The sequence below is a fragment of the Artemia franciscana genome, chromosome 18, assembly GCF_032884065.1.
Source record: "Artemia franciscana chromosome 18, ASM3288406v1, whole genome shotgun sequence".
In the NCBI taxonomy this organism is placed as follows: Eukaryota; Metazoa; Arthropoda; class Branchiopoda; order Anostraca; family Artemiidae; genus Artemia; species Artemia franciscana.
Window position 1 is genome coordinate 10,617,673 of NC_088880.1, and position 26,817 is coordinate 10,644,489.

General features: G+C 34.9%; 1 protein-coding gene across 6 annotated transcripts in view; it reads right to left on the minus strand.

The window, feature by feature from the left end:
• The window catches only part of LOC136038592 (histone-lysine N-methyltransferase PRDM9-like), a 206,651-nt gene that overhangs the window by 148,866 nt on the left and 30,968 nt on the right, over positions 1–26,817 (minus strand). For all 6 annotated transcript variants that reach the window (XM_065721794.1, XM_065721792.1, XM_065721797.1 and 3 more), the window contains 4 exons: positions 24,431–24,532; positions 19,808–20,070; positions 15,465–15,607; positions 10,025–10,221 (listed from right to left, as the gene is read on the minus strand). In XM_065721794.1, coding sequence (XP_065577866.1) covers positions 10,025–10,221; positions 15,465–15,607; positions 19,808–20,070; positions 24,431–24,532 — 705 coding nt within the window. The remainder of the gene's footprint in view (positions 1–10,024; positions 10,222–15,464; positions 15,608–19,807; positions 20,071–24,430; positions 24,533–26,817) is intronic.

Here is a 26,817-nt window from a genome sequence, read left to right on the forward strand (position 1 = left end):
GAAGCTTATAATAAGAAATAAAAGAATCAAGAATTGCCTGTAGAGTAGAAAGACTCTAACTGATAAGCAGGACATCATCTGCGTAGCCAATCAAACTAAAATCACAAAGGTCACTATAAATTTCACCATTAATCGTCCTAGTCACAGTTGTCGAAAGAATGTTAAGCACAGTAGGACTTAAAATTGAACCTTGCCTAAGTCCCCTAATAAGAAGAACCCCAAGACAGTTAAAAGATCCTTTTCGAGTTTGACCCTAACATAACTATGGTTATACCTATAAGAAATCAACACAACTATATGAGGCGTAACTCTGAAATCAAGCAGAGTCAAAAATACTTTTGATTAGACTACTGAATTAAATCCTGCTTGTATAGTCACACAACATAAATATACAGGATTTCCCAATTATCAGCATTACTGCGGATACACTTCAATAGGCGATGAGCGAACGCACAATTCAAATGCTTACAAAAACCAAACAGTCTATAATTTAGCACGCATTTATGCATCATTTCAGGCAGGACAAGACTTTTTAGAGCCTTGCTAAAAACGCTAGAAATAGTAATAGAGCGGTAACTACTATAAATTTTAGCATTTTTCATTTTTTCCTCCAATCTGGCAAAATTACCAAATTTGAAAAATAGAAATGGCATTGAAAGAAAATATTGAATTGCTGTTTCCATGAATTTATATAGTAATACATTAAATATTTAGTTTATTTAGTCATATTGCTTATTACATGATTCCATAAAAAAAAAGTTTTTTTCTACTGAAAGTTTTGCTATAGTGCCATAACCAAATGAATTAAGATACTTGACCTGAATCAATTGTGCTTTACCGTAACAAAATATATTACAAATGTTTCCTTTTATATTTTTAACTTTCTAACTTTTTCGCATCCATAAAGAAGGATTGTTCGAACCAAAGTCAAGTAGACTCGAACTCGAACTTTAGACCAGAACACTAATTTCACATCGGTTCAACAAGGTATTCTGAGCGAAACAAAGACCATCTGTGCTTTCTGCAATCACTGCTGAAAATCGGCGTCTAAAGATCCTTCAGTACCAATCTGCGGACCAAGGTATTTAAAACTGTTGACCTGATCCAACTGTACTTGATTTACAGTTAGCACAAAAGAATCAGTACGATTTATTACCCTAAATTTCGTCTTCCTTGTACTGACTTATAATCCAATGGAATCTATCAAGGTTACCATATCATCAAGCTTAGTTTAAGCTTTCTCTGGATCTGAGAGGATTCCAACATCATCAGCTTAGTCAAGATCTTCAAGCGAACTTTTCTGTCCAATCTAAACTCCTGGATGAGAAGATGGCGCATTCTTGAGTACCCAATCAATACAGTAGTTAAACAAAGTCGGAGACAGGACGCAAACCTGTTAAGTTCCAAACTCAACAAGGAATTCCTCAGTGTCTTCTCCGTAGACTCGAGCTCGACTCTTTGACCCCATGTAGTATGCTTTAAACAATTCGGCAAGTTTCATGGGTGTTCCGTCATTTTTTAGAATTTTTCCTAAGTTTTTGGCGAGTGATCGAGTCAAGGATCCTTTGTTTTCACAGATTCTTTAATAACCTCTTTTAGACTAATCTCAAAACTTACCACGGCTAATCATTATTCAATTTTGTGTATGATTAATTAAAGAGATTTTTTATGTCACAAAATTTACTCGTTTGACTTAATAGCTTTACTTCTGACAAACAAGAGCTAAGAGCTCATATGGCACTTGTGACGAGGCGAGAAGAGCTAAGAGCCAAGAGATCATATGGTATGAGCTCTAACAAAATCTATGAATCAATAGATTGATTTAAAAAGGAAAATAAAAGGCTTAATGCCGGTCAAGATTTAAAATAAGAGCTCTGAGTCACAAAATCCTTCTAAATATCAAAATTCATTAAGATCCGATCACCCACTCGTAAGTTATAAATACCTAATTTTTTCTTATTTTTCCTCTCCCTTTTGCCCCCCAGATGGTCGAATCTGGGAAAACGACTTTATCAAGTCAAATTGTGCAGCTCCCTGACACGCCTACCAATTTTCATCGCCCTAGCACGTCCAGAAGCACCGAACTCGCCAAATCACTGAACCCCTCCCCCCAACTCCCCCAAAGAGAGCGAATCCAGTACGATTCTGTCAATCACGTATAAAGGACATTTGTTTATTCTATCTACCAAGCTTCATCCCGATTCCTACGCTCCAAGTGTTTTTCCAAGATTTCCCCCTCCAAATCCCCACAATGTCAAAAGATCTGGTCGGGATTTGAAATAAGAGCTCTGAGACATGAATTCCTTCTAAAAATCAAATTTCATTACGATCCGATCATCTATTCGTAAGATATAAATACTCCAATTTTCATGTTTTCCAAGAATTCCGGTTCCCCCCTCCAACTCCCCCGAATGTCAAAGGATCTGGTCGGAATTTGAAATTAGAACTTTAAAGCACAAGATCCTTCTAAATATCAAATTTCATTAAGATCTGGTCACCCTTTCGTAAGTTACAAATACCTCAATTTTCAAAATTACCCCCCCCCTAATTCCACCAAAGAGAGCAGATCCGGTCCAGTTATGTCAGTCACGTATCTTAGACAGGTTTCTATTCTTCCCGTCCAGTTTCATCCTGATCTCACCGCTTTAAGTATTTTCTAAGATTTCCGGTCCCCCAACTGCCCCCCCCCCCCCAATTACGCTTGATCTGGTTGAGATTTAAAATAAGATATCGGAGTTACGAGGTCCTTCTATATATGAAGTTTCATGAAGATCCGATCACTCCTTCGTAAGTTAAAAATACGTCATTTTTCTTATTTTTCAGAATCCCCCCCCCCCGCAATTGAGCGGATCCGTTCCAATTATGCAAATTACGTATGCAAGACTTCTGCTTATTTTTCCAACCGCGTTTCATCCCAATCCCTCCAATCTAAGCGTTTCCCATCATTTTAGGTCTCCCCACCCCAAACTTCCCCCAATGTCACAAGATCCGGTCAGGATTTAAAATAAGAGCTTTGAGACACGATATCCTTCTAAAAATCAAATTTCATGGAGATCCAATCACCCGTTCGTAAGTTAAAAATACCTCATTTTTTCTAATTTTTCAGAATTAACCCCCCCCCCAACTACCCCAAAGAGAGCGGATCCATTCTGGTTATGTCAATCATGTATCTAGGACTCGTGTTTTTTTTTCCACCAAGTTTCATCCCGATCCCTCCACTCTAAGTGTTTTCCAATTTTTAGGTTTCTCCCTCCCAACTCCCACCCCCCCCCCCCCCTAATGTCACCAGATCCGGTCGGGTTTAAAATAAGAGCTCTGAGCCACGATATCCTTCTAAATATCAAATTTCATTGAGATCCGATCACCCGTTCGTAAGTTAAAAATACCTCATTTTTTTTATTTTTTCAGAAATACCCCCCCCCCCAACTATGTCAATCATCTATCTAGGACTTGTGTTTATTTTTCCCACCATGTTTCATCCCGATCCCTCCACTCTAAGTGTTTTCCAAGTTTTAGGCTTCCCCCTCCCAACTCCCCGCCCCCATCACCAGATCCGGTCGGGATTTAAAATAAGAGCTCTAAGACACGATATCCTTCTAAACATCAAATTTCATTGAGATCCGATCACCCGTTCGTAAGTTGAAAATACCTCATTTTTCTAATTTTTAAGACTTACTCCCCCCCCCAACTACCCCAAAGAGAGCAAATCAGTTCCGATTATGTCAATCATGTATCTGGGACTTGCGCTTATTTTCCCCATCAAGTTTCATCCCGATCCCTCTACTCTAAGTGTTTTCCAAGATTTTAGGTTTCCCCCCTCCAACTCCCCCCAATGTCATCAGACCCAGTCGGGATTTAAAATAAGAGCTCTGGGACACAATATCATTCCAAACATCAAATTTCATTAAGATCCAATCACCCGCTCATAAGTTAAAAATACTTCATTTTTTCTATTTTTCCGAATTAACCGATCCCTACTCCCCCCCCCCAGATGGTGAAATCGGGAAAACGACTATTTCTAATTTAATCTGGTCCGGTCCCTGATACGCTTGCCAAATTTCATCGTCCTAGCTTACCTGGAAGTGCCTAAAGTAGCAAAACCGGGACTTTAGGTTTCCCCCCTCCAACTCCCCCCAATGTCATCAGATCCGGTCGGGATTTAAAATAAGAGCTCTGAGACACAATATCCTTCCAAACATCAAATTTCATTAAGATCCAATCACCCGTTGATAAGTTAAAAATACTTCATTTTTTCTATTTTTTGCGACTTAACCGGGCCCCCACTCCCCCCCCCCCCCCAGATGGTCAAATCGGGAAAACGACTATTTCTAATTTAATCTGGTCCGGTCCCTGATACGCTTGCCAAATTTCATCGTCCTAGTTTACCTGGAAGTGCCAAAAGTAGCAAAACCGGGACCGACAGACCGACAGACCGACCGAATTGGCGACTGCTATATGTCACTTGGTTAATACCAAGTGCCATAAAAATGTACTTCTGGCAAAAAATGTAAAATTCTACTTTTTTGTATATTGGAGCTCGATACCTCTACAGTAGGTTCTCTGATATGCTGAATCTAAGGATGTAATTTTCATTAAGATTACTTGATCTTTTGGGCGTGTTTTCCCTCTTTTTCAGAAGTTGGGCAAATTTTCTCAGGTTCATAACTTTTGATAGGTAACATTAAGCTTGATGAATTTTATATATTTTAAATAAACATCAAAATTCCATTCTTTTGATGCAGTCCTTGTTGTCAAGACTTTGTTTCTTCTCGTTTTCCTATGTTAAAACGATCGTGAATTAAGTTCTCAAAAATTATCAGCTCAAAATAAAGAGCAACATTTGACACTTAAAGCGAGCAGCAGTTATAAAACAACTTAATAAATTACCGTTTTTTACAGTTCGTTACCACGAACTGTTTGATTAATTTAAGCGATTTTTTTATGCCACAAAATTTACTCGTTTGACTTAATAGCTTTGCCCTTCAATTAATCTACTTGTTAATATTATTTTCAATTTATTCATTGCACGGCGTTAGATCTATCATTAGAATTCATTATTAATATACTTAATGCTTTCCATTGAAAACAAGGAAAACAAGATTGTAGTATGCTTCTATTAGTACTATTAAGAATTATAAAGATGAGTCTCATATCTTCTATGGTAAGAGAAACAACAAATACCGTATGGCCAAAAAAACCTGTTCCATTGTCATGACAACATGTTGTTGTGTTTTTACTTTTAAAGGGGAAGAGGGGAGTTATTGTGTGAACTATAATTGTTCTCTGTTTTCTTCCATCTACATCACTGACCAATACCTTCCAAGCTGTTCCCACTGTCTTTTCTATGACGAAACAAATAAGAATTCCAAATAGGGACAGGTCCTTTGATCAGACAGTGAAACAAAAATATATACAAAGGCTCTGGATATTTCGATGACACAGTCGGTCATCATCATCAATAGTTACTAACATATCAAAATTAATAATTTTGATAAGTTAGTAACTCTACTGATGATGATGCTTGATGATGATGACGAAGCAAAACTGTTTTGAAAGTAAGGATCCCGTCAATGCCCATCGCATAAATTGGCATGCTAACTGAATTATTTTAATCATTTAATCATTATTATAATAATTATCGAATTATTTAATTATTGAATTACCTTTAAAACTAAGTGTTTATATAATTCTGAAGGGACTTAATGGTATGATATAATGGATACGCCTTACAGAGCTCTTTCTAGTTAGAGGCTCTTTTTGGTTCAAGCTGCTTAACTTCAAAAAAACATGGTTCAGTCTCCAGTTACGTTATGCCTAGAGCGCAACTGCAAATCATCTAGAAAGCTTGGGCGATTCTTTTTACGCCACCCAGCTGACATTTAGGTTGAAAACGTAAATAAGGTCCCTCTAGACTTGGTTCCCATGAAATTTACGTATCTTGTCTCAGGTGAAAGATAGATTGTTGGAAATTTTCTATGTTATTATCAATCATAAATTTCCTGCCAAAACAAGAATACCAATAAGGTAGAACAATTGTTAAAATTGCAACCGAACTATAATAACCATGGCTTACTATCAAGAAGAATACTTCTTTTCAATTAGTAGAACGGATAAATCTTTAAAACAAATAATTTTGACGAAGATGAAATATTTTTAAGGTATATACAGCGCAGAGAAAAAAAAAAGCTTTAAAAAACTCTAACAATAGTGATTTATCTCTTCAAAGTCGTCAATCAAGATACATAGAAACGCATAAGTTTAACCACTTAATTCTCAATATTAAAAAACAAAACAAAAACAAAACCTTCTAATACTTCAGACATTAAACTTGACGCACTCATTAACAACTTAAAGAATGATCTTGACACTGTTAAAATCAACCTAAGCATACCCAAAAGCAGTTTAATGCTATTCTCCTTTTTTAAAAATATACCCCCTATCAATAAATGCCTTTGCATACCCAATTTAAATACTGTTAAACTGCTTGGTGTGCAGCTGGACAATGACCTTAAATGGAAGTCCCACACTTCTGACTTGTTTAAATCTGGTGGTTTTCTCTTTAAATCTTTCTCCCTTCTCAAACAGTTCTCCATGTCAATCCAGAACCTTAAAATAATTTATTGTTCTTATTTAAGATCCTGTCTTGAATACGCTTGCCCTGTCTGTTACCCCCAGGGTTGACTAACGACCAATGTTCTAAAATTGGAAGCATTCAAAAAAGAGCTATAAAAATTATACTGGGGACGTCCTATACTACATACGATGAAGGTTTGGCTAGACTTGAACGTTTGTGGCCACAAGTGCCACAAACACTACGATAGTGTTGTGACGATCGTAAACGTCTTCTTCCCCCTTTCAAAAAATCCCTCAATCCTTCCTAATACAAGAGTTAATGCTCGTAGACCTCCAAATACCCAACGTGACTCGTGTCCCCAACTTTTGTCCATGAGGGACAATACTCTTTTGTTCCCTATTTTGTTTCGCATTTTACTAGTTGATTTGACTTTTTATTTATGTCTATCCCTTAAAATCTGTTTTATCATTGTAACTGTTCTGTCGTGTTTATGCTAGCTTGTGCTATGCTATGCTATGCTAACTATGCTATGCTATGCTTGCTATTTTAGCCAATAAATCATATTCTATTCTAAAACCTGAATGATCAGACCGCGGGCACTCCCGGAGATCTTTTCTGAAAGAGTTGAACACTAACAGGATTGTGTTGGGGTTTTTAAAAAGTGACTAAAACGGGAATTACTGATGATTGAATGAGTGATGAATGAGTTAAGTTCAGAGGTACGTTGCCCCCTCCTCAATACCTCACTCTTCAAAACTAAAGTGTTTTATAACGTTCAAAAAAGCCTCTTATTCTAATCAAACGACCCTTGTATTTCAGAACTCGTTATTAAAGAATTGAGACAAAAAGTCAAACTTTAGCGTATTGATTGATGTATTAAGGAGGGGGCAATCCCCCTCATATACGGAAGAATTTCTGTTTGTTTCAAGTTGAAATATTGCTCTTTACTTTCGACTCAAAAAACCTTGTTTTATCTAATTTATAATTATTTTTCAAATAATGCCGAAAAATTCAGCGTAAAGTTCTACGTAAAGTTCTCTCTCTCCTTAGAAAATTTCTCAAAGTAGAAGTCCTCCCGCGTAAAATTCCCCATGGAGAATTTCTCATGCGAAAAATCGCTCCTCTTCCATGGAAAAACATTTCAGACAATCCCGATCCCGCTGAACATCTTCCCAGGAACATCTCAACATCAAAGTAAGACAAATTAAAAGTATTCCGTAATTATCGAGGCATTAGTCTGGTCTCTGTAGGTAGCAAATTACTGAGTAATAGGATACTTTTCAGACTGAGAGGCTGTAGACACAGTTTTAAGGGAAGAACAATGCGGTTTTAGAAAAGGTGGAGGATATGTCGACCAAGTTTTCACTCTTAGGTTAATAATTGAGAAGTCCCTTCGCTGTCGAATACCTTTGGTCCTCAGTTTTATCGATTATAAGCAAGCTTTCGATTCTGTTGATAAAAGAGCGTTAGCAAAGGTCTTATCCTTATATGGTATACCAGAAAAATACATTAAAGTGATTTGTGCTATGTATGAAAATAATACTGCTGCGGTTAAGGTAGGAAATGAGGCTAGCAACTGGTTTTGTATTAAATCAGGAGTTAAGCAGGGTTGTGTTCTATCCCCCTTTATATGGATCATTTTGATGTACTTCATCTTAAGGAGCACAGGAAAGGCAATTGGAGACCATGGAATCAAATGGGGACGAAAAACGCTCCCAGACTTAAATTATGCTGATGATTTAAGCATACGAGATGAAAGTGTGAGCAAAATGAATGACTTTTTAGATGTTTTGCGAGTTCAGGGCACTAAAATAGACTTGAAGATTAATGTTAAGAAGACTAAGTCACTAAGGCTAGGAATAAGTGAAGATGAAAATGTGACATTGGGTAACGAAAAGATTTATCAGGTTGGCAGCTTCGCTTAGCTTGGTAGAATTATTAGTAAAGATGGTGGGAGATGTGAAGATATTAAAAGCAGACTGGCTAAGGCTCAGGGTGTTTTTTCACAGTTAAAAAAAAGTTTGGAAAAACAGAAAGATAAGTCTGCAAACCAAGATTAGAATATTGGAAGCTACAGTGATGACAGTGGTCAAATATGGCTCTGCAGCATGGGCGCTCCGAAAAGCAGATGAAAATTTACTAGATGTTTTCCAGAGAAATTGCGTACGGATTGTTCTGGGTACCCGGCTGACTGACCGTATTTCAAACAGTAGGTTGTATGAAAAATGTGGTTCAATCCCGCTTTCTAGGGCTACAATGAAAGAAAGGTTGAGATGGCTAGGCCACGTTCTGCGGATGAATGATGACAGATTGAAGAAGATTGTCCTTTTTGGCCAACCGTCTGGGGATACACGGAAAGCAGGTCGTCCTTGTCTGGGTTTGGGAGGACGTCATAAATAAAGATTTAAAGGAAATGGGAACTTCCTGGGAGGGTGTAAAGAGGGAGGCTTTAAATAGATTAAGTTGGAGGAGGAGCGTGCGTAGCTGTGTTGGCCTCAGGCGGCGTGGTGCTGCAGTGAGTTATTATTAGTAGTAGTTCTTGCAAATCCCCCCGGGATAAAATTTATCCTGGAAAGTCAATAATTTCACTTGATTTACTGTTTCTATTTAATTATTATGGGAAGCTTTTAATTGCACAATAAAACTTAATGCAGTATTTTCAAAAGCTCAAACAAATGTGTATATGAATATTTACCGAAGAGTATATGCGATTTTCAAAGATTAGATATTGACAGGAAATTAGCTGTTACACAGCAGATCTATCTACGTTATAGTTAAAACTCTAAGACAGAGATTACACAGCATAGCATTATCAAATATCACCCTTGAAACCATATGAAGAAATTGAATTTCATTCAGCATCCTCACATTGCCATCCAATTTCATTTTCAAATAATTTAACTTGGTTTTTACATCAACGGGTTTGTTTTTCGTCAAGGATCTATTTTCACAAGGATAGCAGTTGAACTCATTTTCTAATCCCATCCTTTCAATAAAGCTGCATATCTCCATCCAGCTTTACTCAGGCGTCAAAATAGAGTGAGCTTAAGAGTTTCATAAGCATGTGAGTGATTTGGTTTATTTTTTTTTTTGCTGTACTCCACTGTTTATGCTTTTGTATGTTGTGGGTAATAATTATTATTATTACTTGCGGAGCATAGTAGAAGACTGATAAATTCACAAGACAAATTATACAAACAATAAATAGCCTCCTATCACAAGCACTGAGCGTGAGGATATGCTTTAGACAAAATGAAATATGGCCAACGATAAATCGGATAAAACACGCCTGCATGTAAAATCTTACTGTCTACATATGTAAATAATATTTTTAGATTAATATTTACATTATGTTAAATACATCCTATTTCTTATTCAGACGCACTTTTATTCCGTGAATGCAGCAGAATAACTAAAAAAAAAAGAAAAAAAAGAGTATCAATCACACACCTTGAATAGGTCCTTCCAAACTCTTGTCCATTCTAGGTGATAGAGTGACAGACTTCTTCTGCTCTAGCTGCTCTTGGTTCCTGGATGGTGCAAAGTCACTGGGTTTACGAGCTTCAAGTGGGATTCCTAAGGCTTCAGCATATTCATCTCCGTACCACACCAAAAGTTCTTCAGAAGCTACAATTGGTTTGATTGTTCTAAAAATATAAGAATTCAAGCAAAGGCCATCCAAGAAACCCAGTACTACATCTGCCCATCAAAAATCTTGTGTTGTTGGAAGTGATAAGTAACAGCAGTCCTGACTGCATTTATGGCACTTTATAATGGACACTGTGTCAATATGCAGTGGGTATTATGCTGCTGTCCTCTTATGTAGTGACCATAAAGCCACTGTATAATAAACACTCTGTCAATATGCAGTGGGTATTATGCCACTGTCCTATTATGTAGTGGCCATAAAGCCATTGTATAATGGACACTGTGTCAATATGCAGTGGGCATTATGTCGCTGTCCCTTTATGTAGTGGCCATAAAGCCACTTTATACTGGGCACTGTGTCAATATGCAGTGGCCATAAAGCCACTGTCCTATTATGTAGTGGCCACAAAGCCACTGTATAATGAACACTGTGCCATTAAATAGAAACTACATGTTTCTATTTTTATATTTTCAAACATAAAAATAATTAAAAATAAACTAAAGAGATCTAAGATTTCGATTCATTGGGAATTTCAAAGTTTATTTTCTATTAAAGTTCTTATCCAGCATGAGAAGCTAAGTTTTGATTAGCTTTTTTACCTAGATTCTGCAAAGCGATCCAGGCAGTTTTATGACAAAAAATTATATACGATTTATCACGGTTAATCTGAACAGAGATCTTGCTTGTGGAAGCATCGAAATTTCAAAAGCCTTTCGTTCTTTTTTACTGGCTTAACATTTCACCAATAGAACCTATCACGTTTAAAAAGGTAATGTCAATGTCAGAAGCCATGTTTAATTTTAATATATGTTTAAAATCAAAATATCTATAATTAAGATAAAATATGTAATTTCTAGAATTGACAAGATCATACTTAAAAAAGGTAAAGAATACGGTAGAAGACTTTATAGTCCCTGCCTGCGGGGCTGATCTCCGTTTCTTGGCCCATCAGCCACGAAGTACAATATAAGGTTGGGGGCCAATCTTTCTGTGCTTTCGCACACCCTTCCTGTCTACCTTCCCCAGATTCCTCCTGGTACCCATTTAGAGCTGAGTCGACTCTGGCTGAGCTTACAGAATCACGCCACTGACCCCCGTCCCAAACTAAGTAATTGGGTAAACTAGGATTCAAACCTTACCCTCTCAGACAAAAGATCTTGAATCCAGCGCACCAATCCACTCGGCCAGGACAGCCTCACACTAAAGTATGGCGAATAAAGCAGCAATAAGTTTTTTTAAAGAAATTTGATTGAAAGCGATCCATTTCAGGGTTCATTGGAGCAATGAGACATAACCAAAATCGTTGTTCTTATAACTTAACACTTAGTTTAAAAAAAGTACTTGTGTATTATTCAGAACACACTCAATAAGTGAAGTTAGGTTCTTTCGTGAAAAAAAACTACGATGCAGGTACGTTTTAATTAAATATTTTATATATAGAGGTGGTTAGGTTAAGTTAGGTAGGTTAGGTCTGACGCACTGTTTTGTTGTGGGCCACTGGCCCTTATTCTGAAAAATATAATTGCCTCTTTTTCAGTCTTTGGCAAATCCCAAATCTTCATTTCAAAATCCATGTTCAGACACTATCTTCTATCACTATGCGTAGCAAACTAAATTGAGTTTTGTCATAAAATGTACCTGCATCGTATAAAATGTGTTTCTCATAAAATGTACCTGCATCGTAGTTTATTTCACGAAAGAACCTAACTTCACTTATTGAGTGTGTTCTGAATAATACACAAGTACCAAAAAAACACACTCAAAAAATTATACATATTGGTGATAGGGAATACATCAAACCTACTTCTAAAGAGTACAATAACGATACTAAACTGTTTAGCAACAGTATAAGACTATGATATCTTTCAAGAATCTTCGACCAAACAATACACTAAGTGTTAGTTTTCAATTTAAAATAGTAATGGGGAAAACTGAAGGGGTAAAACAATAGAGGACAAATTTGAGCATGAGCTATCACTGAGAATTACGGTTAAGCAATTCTCAGTGACTCGTATAGATAACTCTACGAGTCACTGAGCAGCATCCAAACACTTGTTTGTAGTGAGGCTATATTTGTATTGAACCAGTCTTGGAAAGAACTAATAATATTAAAATGAATATTTGATATATAATTATATTATTGCTGCAAGCTTATCAGATGTAAATTTAATTTTACTGCAATTTTTATGTTTATTTTTCAATGTAATAATAAGTAGGCTACAAAAGAAAATATTTGTAAAATAATTCGTTTTCAGTAAAGTGCCAATGATACAGTAGGTTTTAGACTTTTACAGTGAGAGAAGGAGGATACGAGAAACTCGTATAGATAACAGTAAGATGACAATTCAAAGAACTAAGATTTTTTCTTGAGAGGAAGGAGAAGCAGTTTCAGCTCCATGGATAGCAACCGGAACTTATTTGTATTTTCCTGTTTTTGTTTCGAAATATACATAGAATTATCTGCTAATATTCCCATTACCTCGATAATTTTTTTTCTCTTGTACATTACTTTAAGAAACTATTTTACAAAACCTCGTCTCAATGTCAGTTTAAGATGAATGGAACTTCTAGACGAAGGGTAACTAGACAAAGGGTAAGGGTAAAAATCAAGCAAATAGAAATTAAGAGTGAATAATTCAATGTGTTCACTCAGTATAAATTTTGAATAAATTCTATCATGCCGTCTTATAGTATATGTATTACTTCGGCAATAGGACAAAAAAGACTTTTAAGTGAAAAATGGTCCTGAAAATTCAAGAAAATCCTTTTTTTCAGAAATCTTAAGGCACCTAAACTAGAGTTACAGATTTAATCGACTATTTTTTGCATTTAGACTGGTCTACGCAAGGCTTGCAAAACAATTATATGTATAAATATGTAATAAATATATATAAATATGTAATAAACCTTAATTCACAAAATGATGATAAGCAGAATATACTTTAAATGTGTTTGTTTCATGAAACACACGGTGAATTAAAACAATTATATGTTTAAGTATATTAATAAATTAAAACAACTATATGTTAATTACCTTTTAAAATAAAAGGAAATCTAACGAAAGGAAATCTCTAGAAAAGTTCTTATTTGAAAATTTGTCTTCTGTTAATTTTAACCAAACTGCTAGATTGGAAAGAAATTTGTTTAGTTATGATTTCCGCTTATCAAGGGAACAACTCATTCAAATATTGGAAATTCTACGAAATGAATTTTCAATGAATAAGCCTATTTATGCTCCAAGATTCACTCCAGGACTAGCTGCTGTTAATCTAATTAAAACAAGTATATTAATACATTAAGACATGTATTTGCATAAATATGTAATAAACCTTAATCCACAAAATGATGATAAGCAGAATATGCTTATACTAAATGAGTTTGTTTCAAGAAAAAAAAACGTGAAGTAAACCATGACACAAAAGACGTTGTTACCAAAAAAGGTAAATGTGACTACTAGTAAGATAATAATAATAATAATTTATTTATCACTCACTTCACAAAACAGAGGTTTAGTGGAGTAAAATACAAAAGAAAAACAGCAAAAATAATACAAAAGAAACAAATTCAGTCACATACAGAAAAAAGACGGATAAGGCGATGAAAACATCCTAGCCTATAAAGCGCTTCAATAGCTAGCTTCGCAGATAATTTTTCGAAAGCACCAGTAATATCTGTCGCACAATACTTTTTAACCAGTTTTGTATTCCAGTAAGAACGAGGTAGATATAAAAGAAATCTGCAGAACCGGTAATAATTTATGCGAATACGTTTTAGATCACCAGTCAACAGAAGTGGCCTAGTAACAGAACAGAAGAGCACAGAATCATCACAAAAATTTGAGTAAAGCCGAGTTAGCGCTCTTCTTCTATAGTGTCCACGATTTGCTACAATCTTAGAGTAACCGAGCCTCAGCTTATCACTAATATTTTGACAGCACGAGACCGGAGAGCATTCATAAAATCGAAAACTGTTATACCAAGCCAACGAAACGATTTAACACGAGGAATACTAAAACCACCGCAGTATAGTGATTCTGAACAATTATTACCGTTGAAAACAAGAAACTCACACTTGTCAATATTTAGATACAGGCCGATATCGCGGAAAGCAGAAGTAACTGACTTCACTGAACGGGCAAGACCAGACTCAGTTTGACTAATCAGAAGAAGGTCATCCGCACAAGCCAAATATGAGATATCAGATGGTCCTAGTAGGCACGTAGTCGATATTTTTGATAATACATTTTCAATACAAGCATTAAAAATATACGGCGAAAGAACTCCCCTTGTCTTACTCCGCAACGAACAGGGATATGACCAAAATAAGAATTATCCAATGACTTAAGGCGAAGGTAAGAATGGGAGTACACAAAACGAAGCACGTGAATTACCGACGGATTTACTCCTCTCTGGCATAATGCTGTCCATGCTTGAGTATGACAAACACTGTCAAATGTTTTAGTCAAGTCTAGGGTTGCGAAATGAAGTACGCGACGAGTGCGATGGGCATCTTTTAATAAAGAAGTCAAAGCACGGTGAGCATGCTGACAGCCTAGCCCAGATCTAAAACTAAATTGATTATCATCCTTTAGAGCAAGCTTAGTGATATAAGGTAGTAGGAGGTGTTCAAAAAGCTTGCTAAGAGTACAAGCTACCGTTATGGGCCTATAAGAACTACAAGAAACCGGATCTTTTCCTTTTTTAGAAGTGACGTAACGCTATCGCATAAGAACGAATCGGGCACATACGAACAACTTAAACACATTTGAAAAAAACATTTGGAGATGAGATACCAGTTCAAAAGAATTCGGAACAAGATTCAAAACACTAATCTCATCAATATCCAAAGATTTTGATGTTAAACCCTTAATACCTTTAACAATAGCCCACTTTTCAACTGGAATCACATGTCTATGACATAAACGTGACGGCAAATTTTTTTCGAGCAAACATGAGAAACGCTTATGCACTGCATAATTAACTTTCGAAAATATTTTTGAATAATGTTCGATCCAAGATGGACTCGTTACTAAAAAAGATTCGATCCAAAATAGATTCTCTTGTTACCAAAAAAGGTAAATGTGACCACCAGTAAAATAGATTCTCTTTGCACTCGCAATGAGCCAAAGGGAGCCAAAGTTTCGAGTCTAGTCAGCAAAAGCGTGAAACATAATATAAAACAGAATATGAAATAAACACTAAAACACAACAAGTTTTTAACAAAAACAGTATATGTGGCTACCTGTAAAATAGATTCCCTTTGTACTGGAAAGGAGCCAAATTTTGTTCTTCTTTAAAACGAGCACAGTTGACATAACGCATCCAATTGGCTTCTCTTGTATTCTCACCGTCAATATAAAAGGGTGGTGCTCCAATGACTTTTAACTGAAAAACAGAAAGATACTCTAAAATAAATAATTATAACTAAAATAAATATTTATATATAAATATATATAAATAATTATAAAATAAATATTTAAAAATAAATAATAATAACGGCAGCAAAATAATTTTAATGCCGTTTAAAACAATTATTCGAAACAGAATTTTTTGCATTAACTGAAATAAAATCGAAATATCACCGTCGCTTGGCTGTAGAAAAGGAAATTCATGTAGCTATTTTATCATTGACACACAGATAAACTTTGCGCTACTAGGCAAGCACTGTCACAGCAACAATAGCATAAAATTGTTATCCGTTTTCTTTATCTATAAGTCTGTCGTAGAAAATGTTGTGGTATTAAAAATTGTTGTATTTGTATATTTTTATAAAATGGAGGAGAGGCATGATATGGGCAAATATTTTTAAGGGAGCCGTCGTAAAATGAAGGCTGGAAACCATTAGTTTCGAGTTTATTTGCCTGTCGGGTTTTACCTGTCAGCAATGGACATACTGCAAAACATTTAAAATCGTCTCTGATTATATGCAAGACAATATCCTTGACAGCGATTGCCTTGTAACGATTAATCTTCTTTGCGTCTAGAACGGTAGTTGCAAACCGGCTTTGAGCCATACCTCGCCTAGGAATTTATAGAATCTTTGAGCTCCCCCCATGATATTTAAAGATTGCTTCCTCAAGGAAGCTTAAAAGGCCATTAACTTGATATTTGTTCGGGTCATCAATTAAGACAGATAAACATTACTACAAACAGTATTTTGGCTACTGCCCCCGCTCCATTCGCCTTAGACCTTCTAAGGCCTGTGCGAAATGACTTTTGACTTCTCCATTAAAACTTTTTCAAATAGAATACACACCTATAAACCCATACAAACCAAAGAACCCGGCAAAACAAATTATATACTTTAGATTTAGGAAAATAGCCTAAACTTAGAAAAACAGGAACTGCTCTAAAGTTACTAAAACATAGTTTTTAAGTGTCAACTATCACAAGTTTCAATGTTTAAATACTAAATTCAAACAGGAGTGTACCAAATCTTTTGTAGTCTAAGATTAGGCTAAATCCTGGAACTCAACAATTTCTTTCGACTGATTGATCAATCGATAGTTTATAACTATAGATCTATAGGTTTATAACGATATCGATACGATATCGTATCGTATATCGATATGATTATAACACAGTTCAAACTTAAGTTCCGGCAGGAGCTAAATCTCGTATCGTCAGAAGATTTCTAGTTGATTCAAAATTTTTGTGGGCAAATATTCAGCTTGCTTCTATTTCCAGACCGAAGTGTAGAAAAAGAATTTTTCCGGTTGGTAAATTTTTATTTAAAATAAATAAATGCTTTATTAAACATAAAAGATCAACAAAAAACATTATTAGTATTCCTTTTCTAGCAAGGTTTTAAAAGGTTATTTACTTTTTTTTTACTGGAAATGGAAACCCCAACCGAGGTGCCATTTATATAGCACTGTCGGTTGGATCGTTACACTTGAGAAATATTGCCATATTTCGCTTCATTTTTGCCATTATTTCTTCACAATATGCTTTCAAACCTAATAACATAATAAGGAAGCATCTGACTCTTCACAAGAAGTAATTGCTAATTCTTGTTGTTTATTTTGATTCTTAAAATAGTTTTCACAAACTATTAAATAACAATTTCAAAATTTCTAATTCGCTTTTCTTTTTTAGTTGGCGATCATGAGTCAAAATTTTGCTGGAAAACCAACATTATGGCAGTTATTATAAACTGAATCACCAGACTTAGTTTCTCAGAAAATCAAGGCAATTTCATCCAAAAAAAAAAAAAGGCTCCAGACAAGTCCAAAGCGCATTATTTCTTTGTTGGTCCGAACTTACAGCTATTCAATCGCTAAGAGAAAACTGAAACAACCTTTTTTATAGATGATCCCCCCCCCCAACATCCAAAGAAAAATATTTTTATGGGTTCCTAAAGTGTGCTTTTTCACTCACTCTAATCATTAAAAATTAGCACATAGGAGTTTCAGCCCACAAAAATCATTTCATTGCCAAATAATTCTTGTTCCTGTCTAAAAAGACTTTTGTCTAAAAGACTGTCTAAAAAGTGTTTCAACACCTGACACTTTACCGAATGTTCAGAAAAGTAGCCGAGTTAATTGCTAAGAGGTATTTTAAGTCAATAATCATGTGCTCAAATTAGGCTCCCTGTTCGCAGTTTTGTCACAGGGATACAACACTGTTTTGCATAAATACATTAGTCAATTTGTAAAGACTAATACTGTAAATTAAAACTTTAGTGAGAATCAATATAATATTCCTCCACTAACTTCCATCCAATAATAATAATATTAGTTCAATAATAATATTTTCCAAGTTTAAGTATTTCTAATCCGTATTATTCATGTAACATGTCAAGATTTGAGACATCAAACTAAAAATACTTACAATCGAAATAGATCCATGAACATTTGGAAAGCAAGTGTGTTCAAAGACAATGCTGACAGAAAGCGATAGGTTTCTAGTGCAAAGTTTTCTCTCTGGGTGTCATCACACAAAACAGCTATAGCTGCGAAATCCTTGATGAATGATAATTTTCAAATTATAAGTTCTATTCCCTTTTCTGGACAAAAAAAAATAAATAAAAGCAAACCTGCCACCCTATCGACATTCCATGACCCCAGGGCGCCACAAAAGATATCAGGTCAAATTTCGAGCCTGCTTAAAAAATCAAGCCCTGTTTTGTTAAAACAGTGATAAATTATAGTTTTTCATATAGAGACCATGGACGGGGGATGGGGGTTAAAATGGTAAAACTGCACAATTTTCTCCTTTCAAATGATGTAATACATCTTTCCCTAAGAAACAATTTTCTGTTTTCAAATTATATTTAAAATATTGTTTAAATTAGGGAGTTAAAAAAAGGAAGTTCTTAACTTCCTATCTTTATAAATTATAATTATTTTTATCTTTATAATTCTTCCCTAGAAAGAATGAAAAAAGTCTGAGAGGCAAAATCGACACAGCCGGCAGAAAATTCGATGTTTTAAGATCGGTTTTCTTTCCCTTAACTAAAAAGTGCCCTTTGGTTTGCAGCACGATCTACTACATGAATAATTTGACGATATACCATAAGACTATATTATATTTTTACAAGTAAATATTTTATTTTGCCCAATAAAATTCTAACCAAACAAATTGGCACTTTACAGCAAATTACATTTAACCTCTTATTGGTTTTACAGCTTGAGTAGGAAGGAAAAACGCAGGGTAGTAAAGCAAACCATGTTTGAAGACATTTTATATTTAACCTCGTATTGGTTTTATAGCCTGAGTAGAAAGAACAACACAGGGTAGTAAAGCAAACCATACTGTTTATTTTTAAAATTCCATTTGCTGTTAGGCTTGGCAGATGTCACCTTGATAAAATAGAAACAGTCTAATTACATGCACAAAACGTTTAGTAAAATGAAATGGCCCTGCAGAAAAAAATTTAGAAATATGATTATAAATATATGTTAAATATAATATAGAAATTCGATTAACAAATTGCTTAAAAACACATTTTTCCAAACAACCAAATAACTAATTTGTAACATGTCTTGGTTGTTGTAGCATGGTTGTAACAACACTAAATGGACGCATAACCCTGAGTAGCAATTTGGAGAGGGAGGGGGGTTCAAACTACTAGAATAGAATAAAAATTCTAACTGACATAGAATAAATCATACGAAGTGTTTAAGAGGGGAAAAGGATCAAATCTCAATCAGCATGAGAATGTTTGAGCTAAAATAGAGATAGAATTTTAAAATAGATCACTAACTCAATTATTTTTGTTATGAAGTATTTTAAATCATGACATTATATATGATAAATATGATGTTTTTGATATATATATCTTTATGGTTTAGCGATCTTGTGTATCAACAGCAGATGTATTTCAGCAATCTTATGTTTCAGCCTCAGCCTACACGCTAAGAATACATATCATTTTCGAAAACAAGCTCAAATTCAAATTGCACGTTTTTTTAACGCTAAAATAAAAAAAAAAAGTGAGGAAAAAACAAATACTAATTAGTTGACAAATACAGTTGGCCTGTATGAAAAACTTATGAAATTAGGGGAGGGGTTGTAAAGCCTTGAGATTTCGAGGGGCGTTGAGAGAAAAAAAACAACTTAAATTATTTATCTGTAACTTACGCGCCATGAATAGTCACCATTTTCGGTTCGTTTCTCTTCTCCTTCATAAGGACCAAGTACCACTCTGTTTGGAACCATTTCATTGGCAAATACCCCCAGTCCTGCTTTTGGTATAAGTGAATTCCCAATTCGTAAAAAACCAGGTAATGTCTCTCTAGCACGATCCTCAATGCCTCTTTGAACCTTAGCGTTAGGAATCCATGTCATCCCTCCATGTTCAGGGCACTTCCCATCTCGATATTCCTTCTCGCATATATCACAAGCTAGAAAATAAAGTATATACATGGTCAACTAAAGGCAGGTGGAAAGAAAATGATCAAGCTTATTTTGAGATTACGATATTAATTACTATTAACATAAATATTGCATTGACAAAGAAACCTCGGAAAAAATCTAGCCTTAACTCATTCATGCGTATATTCTTTCTCAAATGACAGAAGGTAATAATAATTGTGACAAGAACCATAGCGACAATCAGGGTAAAAAAATGAGAAAGGGAAGAGAAAAGTTGAAAACAAAGAAATAAGGAAGGAAAAATTGATGAAAGGAAAGCAATTGTTTACCTGTCAAGGTATAAATAAACACAGCAACAAAAAAGACCATTAAAATAACGTTTAGCATTTGCCAAAGTTTTAGTAAACCCCAAACCAATTCATATTAAGATTTAATAAAATTACAGAACTAGCAAAACTAGGGACTGAAGTTCAATGTATTTGAACATTATACAACCAATAATAGACCTTAATTAAGAATCCTTAGCTGTATAAAAAATTTGCGTCGGGATTTGGCCATATGAATGTCCTTCAATGTTGCAGTGGGTTTGATCTTAGCTTGGTAATACGGGTCCCAGAGTGTGAACTGAGATGTAGCAACAAATTGCATGGCTCAGAATTTGATTCCAGTAAAGAAATTTTGCAAAAGCGTCTCCATACTATCCAAACAGAAGGAAAAAGAAGCTATGTCATGCCTTCTGTCTTGGCGCAGTGGGAAAAATCTCTGCTTGGCCTAGCAGGTAAATTTATTGCGTACGCTGGCGTGTCGTCTGATACTTTGAAAAGTAATCAATTGACCATATTTATTTAACCCAACTGAAAATAATCCAAATAACCTATTTATATTATGAATACCCAACTTTGCTATAATCCCACACTACAGACACATCGGTCACAGTTTACAAAAGGCACAACAAAACAAAACCACGAACAATAACATTGACACTAACACGATCATTGACACGAACATTGACACTATTGACACTAACATGACAAAACCACGAACAATAACATTGACACTAACACGATCACTGACACTATTGACACTAAAATGACAATAACACGAACAATAACATTGAACATTGACACGAGCATTAACACTATTTACACTAACATGACAATAACACGAACAGTAACGTTGAACATTGACAAAACAACGATTTCAATCCCTGTATACTTTTTAATCAAACTTATCTTGATGATCCTACATTTTCTGAAAAAAAAACTATCTGAGATGCAGCGCTTGCCAAATGTACTTCCCCACATTCGTAAAATATACCAGGCATTTACTATTCAAAATTTCTGCCAATTTACCCTAATTCTATGTCATGCTTCAAATGCATCATCGCTCTACGTTTCGTTAAAAAAAAAAATCTGAGCTAAAGCTGCTCAAACGGTTTTTTTTATGATTTTTGTTATGATGTATTTTAAATCATGATATCATATATGACATTTTTGACATATATCTTTATGTTTTAGCGATCTTGTGTATCAACAGCAGACGTATTTCAGCGATCTTATGTTTCAGCCTCAGCTTACACGTTAAGAATAGATATCATTTTCGAAAACAAGCTCAAATTCAAATTGCACGTTTTTTTAACGCTAAAATTAAAATAAGAAATGTCATATCTTGCTGAAACTTAACATGAAACATATCTTGCTGATCCTACATTTTCTGAAAAAAGCTGTCCGAGATGCAGCGCTTGCCAAATGTACTTCCCCACATTCGTAAAATATACCAGGCATTTACTATTCAAAATTTCTGCCAATTTACCCTAATTTTAGAAATGTCATGTTTCAAATGCATCAACGCCCAACTTGCGCATCATGATAAAATTCCCAAAACCATAGAGAACTTGTCATTCTTTCCTCCAAAATTACCTAGAAAGTTTAGAACATATGCGTAATAATCTCTGTTCGTTTTAAGTTTTAATGCTACTCCTTACTTTCAATTGAAAAAACTTTTTCATGTTTATTATTTCATTGTTTTTTTTTTATAGCAATGCTAGAAAATCCCGCGCCCTTTTCATTGAATTTCTCTTCCCCCGTGACATATTCCTCCAAGGAAAGATCCTCCCACATAGCCCCTTCCCCTCAACCATATTTTCAACCTGACCTCACGTTTCGTTAAAGAAACTTTTGAGCTAAAGCTGCTCAAGCGGTTTTTGTCTCAACTCGGTCGTCTACTTTACCCTAAGTAAAAGAAACATATCTCATATCTAACCTGCAAACACAACGAGAGGAAAGTAAGTATAAAAAGGACTGCTTTTATGAATTTAAAAACTACTTTACGAAAAGTATTATATTTTAACAAGATAATGCGAAACTCTAAAGATCCTACTTCATATTTTGGGGAGGAGATAAATAAATAGATTTAAATGAAATAGATTTAGAAGATTTCATGGATTTAAATGAAACGATTCCTCGAAGAAATTAGAAGTTTTTTCAGCTGAGAGTAAGGAGCAACAAGTAACATAAAAACTTAATATGAACAGAAATTATTCCGTATATGCAGTTGACTGCCTTCCCCTTAATACACCTCTCTTTAAAATTTATAAGCAATTTAAGAAAGTTTCTTATTCTAATTAAATCGTCCTTGTATCCTAGGAGTCATTCTATAAGAACTTGAACGAAAAGTAATATTGCAAAAATAAATTTATGGTGATTTCGAAAAAGAGCCCAAAAGTTTTAATATTGCTCCTTATTTTCCGTTGAAAAAAACTTGTTTTTTTAAATTTAATTATTTATTGTTTACAAATAATGCCGGAAAACCTACAACCCCTCCATGGAAATCCCCCCCAAGAAAATTCTACCATGGAAAAATTCCCCACAACTACCTTCGTACAATTCTACCCTAGCAACAAATTCCCTCAGAAGGTTTCTTTCTCACGATTCCGCCAGAAAAATTATCCTATTAATACTCTCATTCGAAAAAAATACTTGTTTTTATTCAATTTTTGATCATTTTCAATTCATACCATCCCTACGTTAAAATTTTACCCAGAGCCCTCCCTGCCCCTCCTTACATTGGAAAGTTTCTCCAGCGTAAAATTTGTCCATTAAGAATCATTCCTGGTGATAATTCTCCATGGAGAATTTCCACCGCGGAAAATGAGTAGCTTTGTACATGAATTCTGGCAAATTTCCTCCCGTGCAAAATTTCCTCTAGAGAGTTAACCCCAGAAATTTTCCTTCCAACGTAAATCTTGTCCCGAAGAAAATACCCTTTCCCCACAGAAATCCCCCCCTACAAAAATATCTGAATACTTCCAATTACCAATGATATATGTAAACAATAGGAAAAGTTCATAGATTGCAGCCCTTCCCTCCGGGGCTGCAGAAGGGTTAAGTCATCCAGCAAAACATAGTTATTAGATCTTTCTACTATACTGAACAAAATGGCTATCTCAAAATCTTTATCAGACGATAAAAAGGGGGCATGAAAGGGGGATAGCCACCCTCCAATATATTTGGTCACTTACAAAAGGGAGCAAGAACTTTTGATTTCCGATCTTCTAGGATCACAGGTTTGATACGATCATCCTTGAAAAAAATTAATAAACTCGCATCCGGGATTTTTCCTCAAATACACCTTTTACAAATATAGATAATTTTCTTAGGATCGTAACTTTGGATGGGTAACATTAAACCTGACGAGCTTTATACTTTTTATGCAATTATTGTTATTAAGACCCTGTTTCATGGAGTATCGGTTGCTATTGAGCTGCATCACTACTTACTGACAGTTCGCTACCACGAACTGTTTGAAATACAATGAATAACTGAAAAGCCTAGATTCAATATCGACTTTAGTACACAATTATGTTCGACAGTCTTCGGACTACAGGTACAAAAACACTTTTACAAAATTTTACCGAATTCATTTTAGACCCCACATACCCCCTACGCAAAAAATATAAACCTTACAACGTTATCATTTTGTTTCGTTTGGGTAATCGCAGAACACCTAAGACGCTGTATTTGTCTTGACCATGGAGGTGTCGCATGGTCACTAGTTTCAAAATTAAAGAACAAGTGAATGTCAATACTGTCAGAAGGACACGCAACTAGTTTTATAATTTCAAAAACATATAAATATTCATAATTAAGCTTAAAAAAAACTATTAAACTCTAAGTTCATGGATAAACTAATTAAACCATTATACTCGCCTACTAACCTAACCTACTTATTCTATAAAAAAAACAAAAAAAAAACTCTGCTTCTACATGTAAGAGGTGAAGATATGACTAAAATCAAAATACAACTGCGGCTAATTTTTATTCCCAGATAAAAAAAAAGAGTCAAAAGCTGAGCATCAACAATAGCCAAGATATTGAAAAGATAACTCACAGATCAGCAAATCATAGTCAGGGTCATCATAGAACATATGGTAGTAAACTTGCTTGACTCTTCGCACTCGCGCTGGCGGTTGGAACGCTGCCGACTTCCCTTCTGAAAAAAGAACGTCTCTTCATAGAAAAAGGAACTTAGTTTGAATTCATCAAAGGAAAAAACCTTTAAGGACATAGATATTTACTAATTCAACATAATATATTATTGAATAAAAAAATTAATTTTCTTGTAATATAAAAATAATATTTACAAAAAAGAAATAAATAGAAAGAATGATGTAATTCCACATGAGAGGAAAATCTCATTGTCGCTTGTCTTCTAACTGCAGATAATGTGAACTTCTTGATATCTTCGCGTCAGGTTAAAGTTGAAACCTATTTAGATATTTTTCTGGGCAGAAATGTCTAAAAAAACAAGTTTTTTTTAACTGAAAGTAAGGAGCGACATTAAAACTTAAAACGAACAGAAATTACTCCGCATATGAAAGGGGCTTTTCCTCCTCAGCGCCCCACTCTTTACGCTAAAGTTTGACTCTTTCTCTCAACTATACTTCTTGAAACAGTAAAAAAAAACTTTAGCGTAAAGAGCGGGGCGTTGAGGAGGAATAGCCCCTTTCATATACGGAGTAATTTCTGTTCGTTTTAAGTTTTAATGTCGCTCCTTACTTTCAGTTAAAAAAAACTTGTTTTTTTCTTTTAATTTCTGGACGTTTTTTTAACTAATGCATGTTTTGATCTTGGCTCTCCGCACATAAATAATTAAAACAAAATTTGCATATTACTTTTTTTTGGCTAAATGGCTTTCTCGTAGTTTTAATCGGAAGATTTTGAAAAAAAGGAGCGAGGGAGGAAGCTTAGTTGCCCTTCAAATTTTGATTACTTAAAAAGGCAACTAGAACTTCTAATTTTTTACGAACATTTTCCTTAGGAAAAAATATACGTAATTTACGAATTAACTTACGTAACGAACTTCTATATTCGTATGTTTTTATTGCGTATATGAGGGGGTTCACACCTCGTCGATACCTCGCTCTTTATATTAAAGCTTAAATTTTGTCCCTATTCCATAAGAATGACCCTTGAATCACAAAGGCCGTAGAATAAATAGTTGAAATTACTAAAAAATACTTTAGCGTAAAGAGCGAGGTATTACGAGGAGGTAAACCCCTCATGCGCAATAATTTCTGCTCGTTTCAAGTTTTAATACTGCTCCTCACTTTCAGCAGAAAAAAAAAACTTTTCATATTTATTTTTTCATTTTTTTTTTAAATAATACTAAAAACTCCTGCCCCTCCTTCATTGAAAGTCTCTTTCCCCATGAAAAGTTTTTCCATGGAAAGATCCTCCCACTTACCCCCCCCCACCTCAACTCTCCTTCCCAAACCATAAAAAAAAAACTGAAAACGTCCGTACACTTCTCAGTAGACATTACTACATGAAAACACAGGTCAAAGTTTGTAACTTGCAACCCCTCCCAAGGGGACTGCGGGGGAAGACATGGTTATTAGGTTTTTCGACTATGGTAAATAAAATGGCTATCTCAGAATTTTGATCCAGTGACTTTGGGGAAAAAATGAGCGTGGGAGGGGGCCCAGGTGCACTCCAATTTTTTTAGTCACTTAAAAACGGCACTAGAACTTTTAATTTCCGTTAGAATGCACCCTCTCACGACATTCTAGGACCACTGGGTCGATACGATCACCCCTGGTAAAAAACAGAAACAAAACAAAAACAACAAATAAACACGCATCCGTGATTTGTCTTCTGGCAAAAATGCGAAATTCCACATTTTTGTAGATAGGAGCTTGAAACCTCTACAATAAGGTTCTCTGATACGCTGAATCTGAAGGTGTGATTTTCGTTACGATTGTATGACTTTTAGGGGGTGTTTTCCCCTATTTTCTAAAATGAGGCAGGCTCGTAACTCTTTATAGGTAATACCAATCTTGATGAAAGTTATATATTTAAAATCAGCATTAAAATGCGATTTTTTTGACGTAACTATTGTTATCAAAATTAAATTTTTTAGAGTTTTGATTACTATTGAGCCAGGTCGCTCCTTACTACAGTTTGATTTTGAACTGTTTGATTTTGACAAAAAAAAGAAAAAAAAAGAAGAAATTTCAATTATCTTTGGGTAAGAACACACGTGTTCTTCGATGAAAGATTTTTTGGCGATCATTTGATTTCATTTCACTTGAATACGTAAAACAATCTCAACAATCACGGGTAAAGAAAGCGAGAATCAAGTTTTCCAAAACAATTTAATACATTGTACAGTGAAGTATTAGTTAAACATTTAAAAAACGAAGAATAACGTCTCTGAGCAAAGTTGAAATAATTTACTTTACTTTATATTCTAGTATTTAGTCTAAATTTACAAAA